The sequence below is a fragment of the Thermobia domestica genome, chromosome 11 (genome assembly GCF_964235325.1).
Source record: "Thermobia domestica chromosome 11, izTheDome1.hap1.1, whole genome shotgun sequence".
In the NCBI taxonomy this organism is placed as follows: domain Eukaryota; kingdom Metazoa; phylum Arthropoda; class Insecta; order Zygentoma; family Lepismatidae; genus Thermobia; species Thermobia domestica.
In genome coordinates, this window is record NC_137464.1 from 261,877,646 (window position 1) to 261,896,655 (window position 19,010).

General features: G+C 33.3%; 1 protein-coding gene across 6 annotated transcripts in view; it reads right to left on the reverse strand.

Annotated features, from left to right (window-relative positions):
- Positions 1-2,471: 2,471 nt before the first annotated feature.
- Positions 2,472-19,010, reverse strand: part of LOC145665013 (rho GTPase-activating protein 44-like) — a 108,616-nt gene continuing 92,077 nt past the window's right edge. For 4 of the 6 annotated variants that reach the window (XM_081732206.1, XM_081732210.1, XM_081732207.1 and 1 more), the window contains one exon: positions 2,472-18,627. Coding sequence is in view for 1 of the 6 variants with exons in the window: in XM_081732210.1 (XP_081588336.1) it covers positions 18,623-18,627 (5 nt within the window). In the remaining 5 variants the exon portion in view is untranslated. The remainder of the gene's footprint in view (positions 18,628-19,010) is intronic. The other 2 variants (XR_014127544.1, XR_014127545.1) reach the window with 1 other exon arrangement.

The window sequence follows — 19,010 nt, forward strand, 5'->3', positions numbered from 1 at the left end:
CCTTGAACGACCCTTGTATTAATATATAAGGTATTAAAACCTCATCAAAGAATATAAGTTTCATCATGATCCGGCTATTCATCGATTATTCACGTACGAAAATCCCGGTCAACCTTGAACGACCCTTGTATTAATATATAAGGTATTAAAACCTCATCAAAGAATATAAGTTTCATCATGATCCGGCTATTCATCGATTATTTACGTACGAAAATCCCGATCAACCTTGAACGACCCTTGTATTAATATATAAGGTATTAAAACCTCATCAAAGAATATAAGTTTCATCATGATCCGGCTATTCATCGATTATTTACGTACGAAAATCCCGATCAACCTTGAACGACCCTTGTATTAATATATAAGGTATTAAAACCTCATCAAAGAATATAAGTTTCATCATGATCCGGCTATTCATCGATTATTTACGTACGAAAATCCCGATCAACCTTGAACGACCCTTGTATTAATATATAAGGTATTAAAACCTCATCAAAGAATATAAGTTTCATCATGATCCGGCTATTCATCGATTATTTACGTACGAAAATCCCGATCAACCTTGAACGACCCTTGTATTAATATATAAGGTATTAAAACCTCATCAAAGAATATAAGTTTCATCATGATCCGGCTATTCATCGATTATTTACGTACGAAAATCCCGATCAACCTTGAACGACCCTTGTATTAATATATAAGGTATTAAAACCTCATCAAAGAATATAAGTTTCATCATGATCCGGCTATTCATCGATTATTTACGTACGAAAATCCCGATCAACCTTGAACGACCCTTGTATTAATATATAAGGTATTAAAACCTCATCAAAGAATATAAGTTTCATCATGATCCGGCTATTCATCGATTATTTACGTACGAAAATCCCGATCAACCTTGAACGACCCTTGTATTAATATATAAGGTATTAAAACCTCATCAAAGAATATAAGTTTCATCATGATCCGGCTATTCATCGATTATTTACGTACGAAAATCCCGATCAACCTTGAACGACCCTTGTATTAATATATAAGGTATTAAAACCTCATCAAAGAATATAAGTTTCATCATGATCCGGCTATTCATCGATTATTTACGTACGAAAATCCCGATCAACCTTGAACGACCCTTGTATTAATATATAAGGTATTAAAACCTCATCAAAGAATATATATTAGGTAGATAACGGAACACGTCGCAGTACTAATATTTGACATTTTTTTTTAACTCACAAAAGGAGATAAGCAGAAGCACCCAAATTTACGGGGGTATATATCTGAGTCTCATAAAACTTTAATAATAAAATCTTGTTTGGGTGGTCCTATGCATCCCTCCCAAAAATTTAAAGAAGGCATCAATGTATCCATGTCTTATACAAGAGACTGCACTCCTTTTCTCACCCATATAAGGTAATATGAAAGAATACTTGATAAAATAGGTCAAAACCCTCCAAACTTTTAATTTTTGGCAATTTGATACCCATGAAAGAGGACGAGATGATTACCCAAGCTTATAGTGATACAATAATTATTACTGTAATTAATTTCCGTCGTGAAATTGATTTAAAAACCAGTACAACTTAGGACACCGGGACCAACAGGTTAAAACAAAAACTAAGAGTAACTTCCAATCCTTTGAACTGATGGAATACTGGGCTACGATGAACGATGAGAACACCACGAAAACGCATTGACAAGATGCTGCCCACAATAAATTCATGTGTCCTGGAATCGAACGAGCAGCCCTTTATATCAATTTCCTACAATGTCATCGCCCCTTTTCCGCAAAGCGCTTGTGTGCACAATATAACTTCAGAGACACGGTAAGTTTGAGAAATGCTGTTTCATGCTGCAGATTTTTATCGTCACAGTTCCTGCTTAAATGGAGCGTTGATACAGGGTCTAGCTGAAAGACTTCCCGTAATTAGAGAGGGCGCAATGTGAGTCTCCAACTATCAACAACACTTTCGAGATTGCTAGATGGATGCTCTCTCACGCGCTACATTTTCCAGCGTTGCTACGCTCCGAGATCGGTCAGGCAAATTTTTCCAGTGAAGAACCTCCTGCTGCTCTAAAGTTTGGTACCCAAAGTTAAGTAGTTTTGGTATCCGGAACAGAATCATGTCGGCAAAGTCCGAACCGAATGTGAAAAGCCCGCTGAGTAGTAATAACAGAATCATCATTACGAATATACTCCTCCACAACAAACGTACGATGCTCACCGCGTAACGTCATTGCGACTACTGAAAATGGTACGTATATCGCTATCGATCGATACTCCCTCTGCCACCATATTCCCACCATAACTCACACACAGCGTCCTCTCAAAATACGGGAGATCTTTTTGCCGGACCCTGTATTTCTTCTTCTTCTTCTTTTTGTTTTTGTTTTTATAATAAGCCTGTAGGTTTATTTATTCCACGACATGGATCAAATGTAAAGCAGATGTTGAAATAATATACAAAAAGTAATTTCGATTGTATATTTCCACTTTACAATTTCATATATCACATTCTTTTTTCTTTATAAAGATCGAATACAACTTTATATATATGTACATAAGCAATTACAGTTTAATATAATAATCGCAATAATAATAATAATAATAAAACAGTCCTGATCGAGTCATTTTCCATCTCTCGTATCTGTAATTGAAATCTAAAGCTTCTCAAATTTCTAACAAATATGCTACATATGTATACATATCTATGTATAGCCATGAATCTTTATATATATATAAATGAAATAACTCAGTATATTTATGCTGTTTTATTTTTCGACGACATGTGAGCATCAAGCCCGAACAACATCCTGCAAATCAACTGCAGTTCTTAATAATTCCATTTGTGTTTACATATATATAGGTATATTATATATATATTACGCCCTCATTCATTCCGTATTATATTTTACACTGAAAACATAAAATATTTTTATTTTTACAAAACAATGCAAAAAAACACAAGGCGATAGCAAATTATACAAAATGTATAAATTCCAGCGATTCTAAGACAACTTATACTTCTTGATCATTACGTGACGAAGTTATCAACAACGTTGCGTTTCAGACTTTTCAATACGTTTATTTAAATTTTATTTTTGTGAACACCGCGAAGAAAGCAAGCTGTCTAACATTACACATTCTTAAAACTAATAGGCAGTTCGAAGACTTCTCTTACAGACCATGCAGTGTAATTTGTGACGTCATAACTGAAATTTTTGCCCTATATACAGTAGTTTGTTTATAATATTTAATAGATACTGATCTAACTATATTTTAACAAAGTATAATTTGGCAAGATTATCTAACTCGTTTATAATATACCCTGGAAATCCTGAAGAGTTATTATATTAATAGAGCTTTTCTATTTCAAGTCTGCCCCTTGTTGGCGCTGCTGTCGATATGTGTTTTCCCGTACCTCCATCGAAAGAAGAGGGATAAGTTCCTGTGACCGAGATCCTTCAATACCTGGATGCGGACAGGATTCTTTCTCAAAAGCAAAGGGAAGGTTTTTTTTTCCGTAGGAGGTCGGCAGGGGTGAGCCCAAGAATGTTTCACATATTTTCTGAGGGCACAATTAAAATAAAATGATTTTGGCAATTAATTCTGCTGTCTTCGATAGTAAGACACTAATGAAGGTTTCCGGTTTCATAAATATTTTAACATCTTACTACCGAACTTCCTTGGCTCCAAGATCTTCTCTCCGAAATAGAACTCAGAACTTATAAGCAACACCGTATCTAATTTCGAACAACGAAACTTATGCATAAACAACATCGCAACCTCACTTTGTTCTGGAAAACTGAGGCTTCCCATAGAATTCACTGGAAACTTGACATTGAATTCTTGAAGAGTTGAAAAATTGGGAGTAAACTTGGACGTACGAAATTAGATTCAATACTGTGTACAAGTTCAAGATTTCTATTCAGGGGTGAACGTCTTCGAGTGATTAAAGTTCAGTACTGTGTTTTCTGAGAGAAAAAAAAATGGACTTAGTTGTATAAAATATTACAATATCTGCAAAGCCGAAGTTCTTCATTAGTGTTTGGCTGACGAAATCAGTGAAATTGGAATCATTCCAAACATATAGTAATCAGGTTAAAATTCCCAAGGCACGTAATAGGTGAGTGTTAATTAAGCTAGATGGACTACTTTCCAAACTCACCGTGTTACTGCGTTAACAACTCAGTGAAAGTGGTGCGGAGAGTGAGGAGACGGCATATTTAGTTTTGATCGTATACGAACTTCAAAAATAAACGAGTAGTTTGCAGATATGATGATCTATCATCATACATTTCTATTATTTGGTTTAAGTATTCAAACATTTATATAAAGGGAAATATAGATTACATTTATTGAATCATTGTAAATTTATATCATTAATAATGATTAAAGATAAATGTCAATTTCACCTAATTTACTTAATTTATTGTTTGCCTCCCCCCCCTTCCCTCCACACACACGCACTTCCTTCCGTCTATGCTAATACAAACTGTTCAAACCAAGACATTCTCTCCACAGATGAGCAAGTACTTAGTTGTTCTAAGAGAATGCTTAGGGTTGTATCAAACTACTTTGGAGAGCTTGTGAACATTACAGAAGATACTTAGGAACTTTACCTGCCCATTGAATGGTGGCCATTTATAAGTAGCTGAATGAGTACTGTAAGAAAAAGTATGTGGTTTATGAGGACCTACAGCTTGTATGAGGATCTACAGCTTGCTATAACGGTCACTACCCAGTATTTCCTTAGAACCACACATTTTCTTTGCTCAGGTTCATGTTCACGGACACCACTGCTTGGCCATCCAGTGTCTCTATATATGTGCTTTATTGAACACTTACGATGGTTGAATTATATAAAACATACAAGAAATATAGGGAATAATAAACATTTTATTATTAACATCTAATCCTCTATAGGTGAGATTCACTTAAGTTTAGCCTACAGAGTAGATGATGATAACTGTTGGTTCCTTATTTCCCATACGTACTTGTATGAAGTCGCTTACTCTAGGTTAACGCTTCTCTAATAGAGGGAAAAATGGACAATTAGTCTTAAAATGTAAGAATTCAAATTAAATATATAAATTTTTATACCGCAAATGGACGAATGGACTGTTACACAAACTTGTCTCTACCACTTATCGGAAAAGGATACGGGTCCCCATAAGTCCACTGGATTTTTCAATGTTATTCAAATATAGTTCACATTAAAATGTATCCACACTACTAATAACTGGCATTTTCTCTGTTAAGAGTCCTTTGAACAGCTACCTAATAAACTTTAAAAGTAACCTAAGCCGACGGATTTTTCATTCAACTTCATTAAAAGCAGCCACCATTAGAAAAAAATCAATAAATACTATTATTACTAATAAGTATAAAGACGTCACTTCTAAATTTTCTTGACTACTTTATTTTTCATATTCGAAAAATCGAACTGTATTTTTGTTACACACAACTATCACGCAACATGTAAGAAGTAAATGTTGTCTTAATAATTCAACACATAACTAAAGCCTAACAAAACGGAAACTGACAATACAGATTTTTCTTTAAAAAAAGAAAAAAATCATTAAATAACTATTTTTTAAAAAAACTGGACCGCTGTTATTGCGTATTAAATGCTCTGATTTCTTTTTCTAGATCAAAATATGGGATAATGTATCCCGCACCCTACAACAGTAAGCTAAATAAACATGTACTTCCTTGGCAGGAATTCCATTTCCTTGGAAACAATACAAATTTAATATGCAAATAATATTGACAATGCAAGAACTTCATTAAAAAAAAAAAATCATACATACATATGTATATGTTACGTGTGTTTACACATTTTTACAATGGTATAAATGTTACTGAAATAACTAAAGGAAGGATTCCTTCTCGTCACACAAATATTTATAAAATAATAATCATACAAAACTAATAGCAATTTAAAGAAAACTTGGACTGGACTGAACATAATGTGGCAAAGTTTTTTTTTTTTCTTCTACTGCTTCAAAATTTAATTGGAAAGATGGATAGATCACAAACACCTTTACACGTTTCATTTAAATAACCAGACCATATCTTAATTTTAATATAAGTGTCTCTGCTTTCTACGTGCAGGATTGGTTAATATACTTATATCTCCCACTCACTACCACTGAGCTATTAAACAGTACAACGATCAATTCAAAGTAATATATCCATGATTATGCTGCATAGGCTAAATGAAACGGATGAGAATACAAGGACAGGTAGAATGAATAAAAATGGAGGAAAAAACGAGGTAACACTATATTCACCATGAAGTTACATGTTCTGCAATCGAAGCAGGATCGTTTACACTAAAACCGAGTCCTCTACCTCTAAGCCGCTTTAATTTTACCTGGAAGAAGAGGCCGAAAAATTTACTTGTAAGAAATTACTATAAAGAAAATCCTTCGTAGTTTTAAGTTACGTTACTCAGCAGAATTTAAAAAGAAAAGTCATGTCCGCAAAAAATGCAAATCTTCTCTATATTTCCACCCACACTATCACTAAATTTACATTCTTAATTGTTTCATTTAGATCAGTGTTTCTCAAACTTTATCCAAGTGGGGTCTACCTTTATTAACATTTACAAACTTCCCTACTCTTATTCCCTTCGAAAGCTAATTAACCATTTTTTAAATATTTTCAGCACATACCAATATAGTTATATTTTAAAATAGTATTAATTATAAGTCTCTTAATTCTAATTGGTATTAGTAGAGCAAAATAGTTTTAAAAAATAACTGAAAGGTACCAAAACCATTTTATAGTAATACCTCCTAAATAAGGTACTTGACTTTGTATACTCGGGAATTATTTAGTTTCTTCCGCAAATCACTTCTTAGTGACTATATAGATTACAATTTGCTATTTATAATTGTGATGAGTATAAATACAGTGTGGACGTATGGCATAAAAGCTATAGTGCATGAAACGAACTTGTGCTAGGTGGCCACTAAAAAGGACGAATGCTATCTAACCGAGTCAGGACAGGAACGCACCACAGGGGCGCGAGCAATGCATCTGTAGGGAACAGGCGCGTCAGCGATGGTGGGTATACGCATAAACGAGGTTTTACAACAGATTACCGTAAGTCATAGTATCAGCTACGGAGCCGTTGATCGATTTGGGCGATCGTCTACATATTCCTTACCTTATTAAGATGTATATTATATTACATATATAATTATACCTGTTTGAAATTCTCAGCTATTGATATGCAGTTCACTTGAATTTTATTCTTTCTGTCTTTTTTTTGACTACAGTTCAATCTAAGAGAACCACAAAGGCATGTAACGAGGACCACAGCTTCGTAACGCTGATCAATGATATACTGTCATTTAACAAACGTGATTTTATTAAAGTTTTAGTCTAAAACCCGAACGAGAAAGTAAACTGAACAAAGAACTAGTTATTTCAAAAGAAAAATTCTTTCAATTACACACTTCTGTAATTTAAAAAAGCTACGAATAGACTCATGCTGTCTCTAATTATTTTATCATATATACGGCTTGTTTCCAGATAGTTGTTGAGTACTTCAAATTATATGTCCGTTGTCGAACTCCCTCTATAAAAGGGGGCGCGGTGGCTCAATGGTAGAGCGTTCACCTCCGGTGCTTGGGGTCCCTGGTTCGATCCCAGCTCGCGCCATGTGAACACTGTGGTGGACAAACACCGTGCTCGTGGGTTTTCTCGGGGTTCTCCCGTTTCCTCCCACTTTCTTCATTCCACCATTTCACTCATCTCTCATCATCACCGTCTCCTTTAGCCTAACCGGCATAACCGTGGGACGTAAAACTTAATGATTTCATTTCATTTTTTTCCCTCTATAAAAATTGTTGCGTGAATACCTAAGTATTCTGAAACATGTATTTTTGGATAGGGCACGTATAGTTCCTAAGTGAAGTCTTGACCCGACTACGATAGGTCCCATGGGAGCCTATAATTCCGAAATGACGGAGTTTTGCACCTAGGTTGGTCTATACTTTTCGTCTTATCTTGGTGTCAGCAATCACCTCCCAAATGTTGTGAACACCCTGTTATATATATATATATAAAATTTCCAATTATGGATTTTTCTTTCAATCTTTCAATCAATCAATAACGCCCACTGTGAATATTCATTTTCTAAAATGAAATAATAAAAAATTAAAAATCATAGAAACAAAATGCTAGAGTCACCACGATTAAATCACTTTAGCTTAATGAGCATTGAACAAGAGATATTACAAAATATTAACTTTGACGGCTTAATACATGACTTTATCACATTAAAATGTAACGAAATCACTTCATAATAATAGTTTTTATACAGGAAAGCATGCGAGTAAGAAGTGGGTAAATTATTATTTTAAATATCATCCTCTCATCCATCAATATATTATTTGGGACTTGCAAATCAACGAGTATACCTAGGTGTCATTATTATAATTATGAACTAAAATTGAGGTTTCACTTTTGTCTTTCCCATCTGGGGCCCAAGAAGGTGTTTGTTGGTTCGGCCTTGTCTGTTCCATCTTACTATAGAGAAAGAAGGTATTCAAAACTTCAAGTAAAAGCTACGCACAACTGTCACATAGAAAGCAAAGAAACTATTCAGTTTTATTAAAATCTGGATAACCACCTCTCTGTAAGAAGGCTATATTTCAACAACCGTACTAGGACAATTCAATCACTTAGGCTGGTAAAAAAAAGATACTAAATTAGCAAAAAAACATGATTTGTTTGATTTACTTCTCGTTACAAATATATAACAGTTTAAAAAAAGGCAGTAGTCAGAATTTCTAAAAGAAAAAAATGTACATATTATGTAAGTTTTCATAATGTGTTTCTTGTAAATTATCATATGCATTTTTTCGTAACTTTTCCAAAACATTACTTCAAAGTTTGAACCTAAATAAATTTGCAAGTTTCTTTCACATTGAAAACCATTATTTATTCTTTTATGAAGCAAGCTATTTACAAATATTTGAGCAAAACCCAGCACTGTTGTCTAGAAACTTGCAAATGCATTTAACTTACAATATTACTAATAATGTTAACATGAAGTTGACGCCTTTTATTAAGCACAATACCTTCCTATATTATCATAGAAACAAAATAAAATGTCCGCCAAAATATATAATTAACACAAAATATGTACTCTGGGATAATTAATATAAAAAGTACCACTCTTGTAACCTTGTGCACGTAATGCAAACGACTTTTATTTTATTCGTTGAAAATCCAGGAAGAAAAATGATTACCAAACTATCAGTTCGAATATTCGTAGACCATAGAACAGACTCTCTTCTTTTGATTCTTTACAATTGTTTTGTTTTTTGATGCACAAATGAAGTACATTTAATAACTTATAATTTTTTACTTCTTAATAACAAACTTGTAACGAAACCTGGTACATGCAAATTCTCCACAACCGTTAAACAATCACAAATCAACTTAAGAATTACAAAATGATAACACCATATAACATGTCTGTGATACATCATATAGTACTAAGTGTTCTGTTAACAACTCAACTCTGACGCGAAAGAGGGATGACAATGTTACATTAAGAATGTTTATACTTGTGTAACAGAAAAAAAAAGTTTACAGTTACATTAAAAACAACAATTAAAGAGTCTGACATACTAAAAATAATACAAAATTTACCATTTTCCTTTTGTTTATCTTTCATAAGTGAAAAGAGATAATGAAATTCAACTTACCACAATCATAGACAATGTTATTCTACAACAGAAAATATGAACGTGAAGAGTTTTCAGTGTTGCCAGAATAACATTTCCCCCAAAATCTAAGTTCAGGCATCGACTAGAGGAATGGACTGAACGGAACTGCATTTCATTACATATCATGTTGTTTTAGTGTCCTGTGAATTACTTTTTAAATAACATAATTATTTAATTTTAATAACTGTATGTTAAAACTATTTTGTTCATTACAAACTAAATACAACTATTATTTAGAAACTAGTTCACAGGATTTTCGTCACTAAGGTCCTACCTATTTCTTGGTGCTGATGCGTTTCAACTCTTTGAACTGTCGCATTTTTTTCTTTTTCATTTTATTCGCTAAGAACGGTTGATAACGTTACCTTTATATTTTTTACGAATAGTTGCGACCATATTTTAAACGCATTCTTGTTTCATTTTACAAGAAAGAGAGAGAGAGAGAGAGAGAGTCGTACTTTTTATATCTTTTTTTTTTAAGACTTTTATTAAAATCCTGGCAGCCTATATACTTGCAAGTGAGGATACAATAAAAGATGGTTTTAAACATTTACTAATTTGATGTTCATATGTCCTTAAAAAAAGTCCTCAACCTTTGAATAAAGAGCTTTTAATTTTTCATTGCCACAATAAGACAAAGTTTAAAGACAGGCAATAAACAATCATTGAGGTTGTAAATAAATTTATCGCTACATCTTTTCTTTTCTTTTCTTTCTTTTTCTTTTTCTTTTTTTTTTTGTCAATGTGGGTATTAAAAATTTATTGCAAAATACAAAGAAAATGAAATAAAATCCTTAAGTTTAACGTCCCACGATTATGCCGGTTAGGCTAAAGGAGACGGTGATAATGAGAAATGAGTGAAATGATGGAATGAAGAAAGTGGGAGGAAACGGGAGAACCCCGAGAAAACCCACGAGCACGGTGTTTGTCCACCACAAAGTCCACACGGCGCGAGCTGGGATCGAACCAGGGACCTCAAGCACCGGAGGTGAACGCTCTATCACTGAGCCACCGCGCCCCCCTGCAAAATATAAAGATAAAACTGTTTTTCATGAGGTTTATTTATTTATTTTATTATTTTTAAAACAAGGAATATTACATAAAAGTCACAGTATTGAATCGACATCGTCAATTATAAAAACAAATATTTTTTTCGTTATAAGATTGGATGAAGTTCTATTTTCAGACTTATTATGCTATTGAACACGAGAAAAGATATTTCGACGCGGCCTACGACGCAGTAACAGTGTTTATGACATGAAATCTTTGAGTTTTACATCCCACGGTTATGCCGGCCAGGCTAAAAGAAGACGGTCATGGTGAGAAATGAACGAAATGAAAAAAGTGGAAGAACCCCGAGTAAACCCACGCACGTGTTTTGTCCACCACAAAGCTCTCTTGGCGCGAGCTGGGATCGAAACAAGGATCCCATGCATTAGAGATGAATATTCTACCACGAAGCCACCGTGGCGCTCACTAACAGTGTTTAATGAATTAGCGAATGTGCACCTAATACAATCGTGAATAATCAAATATAATATTATTAAAGACACAATATCGTCCTAGACATTAAAACTAGTCGTATGAGATGTTGCCATTAACTCTATCTCACATAACTTATTCTTATGGAAAGAAAATTAAGGTATTATGCGAAGTCTTACAGTTTATTTATATGGTGTATCACAAGACATATAAATATTTCAACTACACACTTTACTCCTCCGTTCCACATTAATTATACAACAATCCAACTTAAAATAATCCACCGTTTCAGCTTTGTATAAATAATCGCATTAAGAGCACAAATAATGTACTTATTATATATGAGAATGCATGCTGAAAAGAAAAAAAATTTACAATACGTTGGACATTTGTGTCATAAATCTAAAGTTATTCACAACTCTTCTTCAAGTAGTTACTCATATGTAACCGTTAAGTAGTTCAACTACTTTTTCAAAAGAAAAAAAATCTTATTATCTAACTTATCAACTTATTTCTCCTCTTTTTCTTTCTCTTTATAAAACAGCTTATCTATATTAACTCTATCACAGCCAGCATGCAATGGACTTAGGCTATCTGGTGTTTTAAATTTACCATTGATCGGTCTTCTATTATTATTATCGTAGTCAACATATAGTTACAGACATTCTGTACTTTATTAACTATGCCTTTGATCAAAATGAATCTATTTCACCAAGAAACTATTTCGTGTTTACAAAAAAGGAAGATCTGAAACATCCAGTCACGATAAAATAATATGGTGGTCTCGTACGTTTAATAAGAGAGAGTTGGACTGACTGCTGTGCGCATCAAATGATGTTTAAATGAGCGTTCATGTAAACGAGTTTAAAATTGTTGAAGTCTTATAGCTTGAAAACAGCTAATCGTATTAGAATGAAACGTCCACAGTTTAAAAGAGGGAGCGGTCAAGTTTCGTTTGGCTGGCGGGAGATGTCATTAATGTACAGGAGCGACGCTCGTAACATTTCTCGCCAACAATCAGTTAATTCGCCAACCCTCATCAGTATCCAAAGTATGGAATGAATTTGAGTATCGACTTGAAGTATAATTCGGCTAGACGAGATCACATTCCATATTTATGAACTGAAAACTTTATATAATTGTCATTATTTTATATTTTGTAATTTTTATTTTCAGCCAATACAGTTTTAAATCGGATGATGTGTGTACGAACTTCAACACTTTGTTTTGAACTACAGACGTTTCTTGTTACCTGTGTGATTCGCCAAGTGCTATTTATTTTCTACTATACATATTTCATAAACACCACTGTCTACTTGTTCATATAGTTCTCAGAATTACTTCTTGATCTGGTTGTTAATTTATTTTTTTTCTTTCTTCTTGTGTTCGGTTAAAACAATAACTTAATACTTAAGATCTAAATTTAATAGACTGTATGACATTTTTTTTTTTTTTTTTTTTACTTCCTTTTCCGAGGCATAGCAAAAGAAATACGCCATACTAAATTTCGACTTTAAGTGCTACAGATATTCTTTTCACCGAACACAAGGTGAAGAAGAAATAAAGAAAGAAAAAAAAAATGAATTAAGAAGCAGCTGAAGATACAATCCGAAGGACTACACGAATAAGCAAACAGAGGTGTTCGCGAAATATATATAGTAGGAAAATAATAGCCCTACGTGCACCATATACGTAACAATATTCGCTCTTTTATATAAACTGGTGTGTTAATATACATATATTGATGTATTATAATGTAACTTATTTAATCCTACACTGCACTTGCAAAAAAACCCTTTCCGTATAGTCGGCGCTTTAGATAATTCGACGTGGCTTCAGTCCCACCCAACTCGAATAATCTCTCTCTACCGTATTTTGCTGGACATACCCACTTGGCCAAAAGAGATGGGAAAAAGAAGAAAAGGTTGGGAAACGAACATAGGGAAGAAAAATACTAAAAAGTATAAACAGGGTTATCATGCTATACATCACAAATTCACATGGCTTTGCATCGTCCCAAATTCATTAGTGTTCTTAACTTCGCGTCATCTGAACTGGCGTATGGCATTAGCCAATAAGCTCCCAGTGCGCTGTTACTAAGCCTTTAGGAAGGAACCTAATCATTCACAATTGATTTTGTTCGTATTTGTGAACAATAATGAACGATTAGATTCGTCACGGAAGGTTTGGTAACAGCGCACTGTGAGCTTATCGGCCGACGCAGAGTACAGTATCGAGTTACCGTTGACTGAATTTCCGGAGTCATTTAATACTTTCCAGCATAACCAAATGAAGATTGTAACGTCTATGGTACGTTTTTTGTACCCAACCATACAGTGGCCAGCAACACTGCACACTTACTTCACACACCTACTTCATCCGAAGAAATGAATCATATGAACGAGAACAGGTACAGATGCTTTCTTTAATGAGAGAACGTGATGCTCTGCTTATTAACAAATACTGTTTTCTAATTACTCCGTTTGCTCTGCACTTTAATAGGTAAGTGTACGGTACAAACATGTGGCCCATCCCCATGCTAGAACAAGTCCCAGATTTGTGGTATTCAAATTGTCTGTGTTTTGAGATGCTGTACATTTCTCTTATAAGTACTACAGCACAATATATCACTAAAAGAAGTACTAAAAATTATTCGTATTAGTACATACAAAAAAGAGAAATGAAGTCAGAGATCGACAATGCCAATACAGCATCGGCACTTCTTAAATTAATAATTTACAACGAAACAGTTTCTTGGCAAAATTTCAATATTATCATATTCTTCTGTCGTTTTGTGCAAAGAAAATTTTTTTAAAAAATTACATAGGTTTACACTCTTATTAAGATAGTTGTCCATCAGTACTACGACAAAAGATTATCTCATGTCACGCATGATCAATTATAAAGAACAAGAATCCATTAACTCTCAAACCAACAATGACTCTACAACCACACATACACACACATCGTCACATTATTGCTGCCACACAAGCACCGTTGCAGAACCGCATTTTTCTTTTTTAATTAAAAATTACATCAAATATCGCGATTTCAATGTTCTCCTGCTATTTCGACACCATTTTCAATTCTTACATAGGATTCACATTAGCAAAATGTAAAGGCGTTGGAAGACTATTGTATGAACAGTGTGAATACTGATTGATTTTGATCTGAATGCCAATAATAAGGATGCTGGAATGTCTGTCATAGTTTTATTTTAATTTCTCCCTAAAGTCAAAATATGAAACGTCAGTTACCGTTTCGAACACTACACGGACTGCATTATTTGAGTTACTTGCAAATCCTTAAAGCTGTTACGTAGTCATGATCACAAGAAACTCGTTAAATTCTTTAAAGAAGGCCTTGTACTCTCAACAAAGGTGGAAAAAAGTCTTCCTTATTCTCAGACTTTTGTTACAGGCAACTTTTATCTACAGCCGCGAGTAACAAGGCTTAAGAGCCTGACATACTAAAAATAATATAAAATTTACAATTTTTCTTTTGCTTGTTTTTCCTAAGTGAAAGGAGATAATGTAATGCAACTTACCACAATCATAGATAACGTTATTCTACAACAGAAAATATGAACCTCAAGAATGTTTAGTGTAGCCATCCATAGAAATTGCAGTTCAGAATAACAATTCTCCCAAAATTTAAGTTAAGACAGCGACTAGAGGAACGAACTCAACTGCATTTGATTACGTATCACTTTGTCTTGGAATCCTGTGAACTACTTTTTAAATAATAGTTGTATTAAGTTTGTAATAAACAAAATAGTTTCCACATGCAGTTATTAAAATTAAATAATAATGTTATTTAAAAGGTAGTTCACAGCATACCAAAACAACATGATACGTAATCAAATGCAGTTCCGTTCAGTTCGTTCCTATAGTCACTGCCTTAACTTAGATTTTGGAAGAAATGTTATTCTGGCAATACTGTAATTTCTATAGATGGCAACACTAATAATTCTTCAAGTTCATATTTTCTGTTGCAGAATAATTGATCTTGATTCTGGTAAGTCGTATTTCATTATCTCCTTTCACTTATGAAAAACAAGTAAAAGAAACATGGTAATTTTTTTTATTATTTTTAGTGTCAGACTCTTAAATACAAACTAAACGAATGTACTTTTTTTTCCAGTAAGATTGTACAATTTATAATTATTTCTCAAAATTTCGTATTCGAAAGGGAGACGGCGAGGAGTTTACATTATACAGAGAGATAAGTGAAAAGTGTGAAACCCATTTCTTTAGTGAACTTGCATGTAAATACTTAAGGACATCATTATTCAGAATATATCAGCAGCAAAACAATGAATTATGCCCAAAACAGAAATATTGAACTAGATAATGATACAACGGTTGCAGAAAGAGAACATAAATTCTCAGCATTTGCATACTCGTATAATGGAAATGATCAACTTCTGTTTTCTACAGACATTCAGGACTTTGTTCTCTTTTACGTTTAACTTCTGTTTACCAAAGGCTATTAAGTACAAAAGATAATAATTCCGGTAATGCGCGAAGGTTTGAGAGTAGAAATATGATAACGGTGTTCAAATCTTAAATTTCATATTCTGAAGTAAGACGTATGCAATCACTGCAAATCAAAAGGAACTGCGAAACCATTTAATATTTTACTTACAGTGAGATTTGTTACAACTACTGGGGTATTTTAACTGAAAGACAGCACTTACAGTGAATGAAGAAATGCCATTTTGATGGCGTTACACAGCAGCCAACACCAAACGGTTAAAGAGCACACAAGAGCATTAAGTTAAAAGAGATACTTTAATAACGTTCGATACAGAAGCACTTTATCAATACTGTGTTATTCTCGTGTGGCCAGCTACACACAACAATAGCAGAATATTTAAGAAAAAAGAAAGAGAAGCTGAATATTTTTTAAAACATATCACCAAAAACAGATAAATTAAAGCAAAAAAGCATTCGCATCTTCTCATACATTGGGATCCAGCATTCAGTAATGATTAAAAAAGAAAAAAAAAAGTCTGATTTCGACCTAAGAACTTGTAAACCATTTGCAATAGAAGAGCTGCTTTCTCAAGAGATACTCACGTCACTCTAGAAAAGGATAGCTATTTCAGTTTATTTCAAACTTTCTAAATTGAATTCAGTGAATTCTATCTATTTTGTCGGAAGACAAAGTTTTTTAAAGTTTTCTTTTGCCACAGAAAGCAATGAGAAAACACATTTGTCACAGTCACTTTATTTCGGCATTTGCCTAAATGACAATATACAAAGAAAGAAACTTCCAAATCGAGTCACCTGACAGGCCTAGCGATCCAATCTATATTCAATCTATTGGGTAGATAAGGGCTTTCTCTCACAACATTAAGGCTCAAGTAAATTAAATGCGCGAAATATTTTAAAATCATGAATTACAAAGAAAACGTCACTAGAAATACAACATTTACATTTCACTAAATATTCATAACAAAAGAAGGGCTACTCAAAATAAAATAATGAACGAAATGAGATGAGATTACACATAAAAATAATAACAATTATTTACTGGATTTCTCAAAGTAGTAACACGATATTTTTAAATAATGGTATCTTGTGTTTACTGAAAACACAAAGTAATTATGCACGTTAACATGTGAAGTAGAATATATAAAGAGATAATGAAAAAATCTTTCCTGCATGACAACAAAAGCAATAATAATAATAATTATAAAAGGCGAGCATCTTTATTAAAATAAGCTTGGAATGCACGAATTATACATATTGTATATAAATATGAAATTCTTAAGTATCTGCTATGTTACCGTAATAAAATTACATCGAAAATGCAATGCTTGATTATAATTATTGATTATGCGTAGCTCACGAATAAACTTAAGACAACTGAAAAATACACGATATTCTCAGATATTATACAAGACATGTGAAATATTATGCAGTTGAATTTTCAGATAAATGAAAAGACGTATACGTTCGTTCTTGTGCAAACGTAAGTTTCTTGGGGGGTCATGAGAAGGTGACAGAAAACAAAGAACATAAATTTTTTTTAAATGCACGTACCTAACAAGCAAAATAATTAATATACTTGCTTAAAAATACACTAGTATCTCGTCAATTTAAGATCTGTATAGTTAATCGAACTTCAAGATAGGAAAATAAATTTAAAAAAAAAGTACTCAAAATTTCATCACTGAGGATCTCTCTTTACAGAAACCGAATATATTTTAGGTTAGTGAAGATCTTAAAGTTATATACTTCAACAATTGATGAAAATAACGGTTACGTTTCTAAGAGTGCTTCTTGCGAAGACATAAGAAACACATAATTCGAAACCATTTACAGTGAACTGGATATATCACAATGCATTTCTTATGATTCCTTATGACTGAAACTTCTATAAATGTAACAAAGAATCCAAAAATCAAGTCTTCGGCGTAAATTTCTACTACTACAAAACCCCACTAAATAAAATGGTATTGTTACTGTTGAAAGATGTTGAGAAATCACTCATGCCATGGGGACAGGCAAGGAATTGCTACACAATACGCGTCTCTTGAAAATGCTGACCAGAGTTTTGTAAATATCAATAAATTAGGCTGCAAAACACTTTTCAAATTCTAAGAAAATGCAGAAAGATCAATGGGGCTTGGGATCATCTCGGAACATATAAATATATTCCGTTATTTTCTACTGGAGAGAGAGATATACATAGAAAATATTCTAAGGATGCTATATACGATGATATTTAAGAAACAATCTTTTTTGCTTTCTTATTCTTATAACAAAGACTGAAGAAATGAAAAATACAAACATGGGTAGGTGTCGACACAACCCATTTCGTATACTTAAGAAAAAAAAAAAATCTACCGTATACTTACAAAAACAAATGAAATATACAAAAATTGCACGTATGAGTTCTATATACAAAAATTATCATGTTTGATAACAATCGAAGGAACCGTTTCATTCCATTTCATTAAAGCAAATTTTACATTCCAACATCCTTATAAGACTATTGTTGTGTGGCATTATCAAAGATGTATTAACAAGTGATTCAACATTTAACTCCAAAATAGGATCAGCACCATTATAATTTTACTCTGACGGTTATTAATAATAATAATAGTAATAATGATTATATTCTATAAAGAGAAAAGACAGTCTAAAAAGCCTTCTTATGTACAGACTTCTACAACAGAAGCCATGTTATATAGTTTTAACAAGCTGATCATTTAACATTAGTAATATATAAAGAGGAAGGATGCAGTACCGTTTCACAGACGGAACTACTTCTAATTCGCTGCAGTCAGTAACAACGTGTATACTACAGAACAATTAGTACTTACACAATGATATGAAGGTTCTTTCGTTTGGTGTTTGCACACCCATCAGGAAGATCAACCTAAAAAATGAACGAATACAAATATATCAAATGATGACGTCATTTATGCTCTAGAAATAGTTACCAGCTGTCATAAAATTAACTTTTAACTTTTAAGTTCTAACTACCACAATAAGTCCTAAATTCGTTCGATTTTTGGCCTGAAACATTGATATGGGTAAAATCACTGAATTTTATCTTATTCTGCTAAGACATTTGTGTTGGATGGCCCCCACGAATTCCCTGCAAGCCACATCCCACGGCAAGGACCCCATGCACCAGAGGTAAACGCTCTACCATTGACCCACCGCGGCCCACTCTCCCGAGATTTGTCTTCAACACTAGTGTCGCCTGATATGATTACGTAAACTATTTTTTCGCTGTACGAATATACAGTTCCCTCT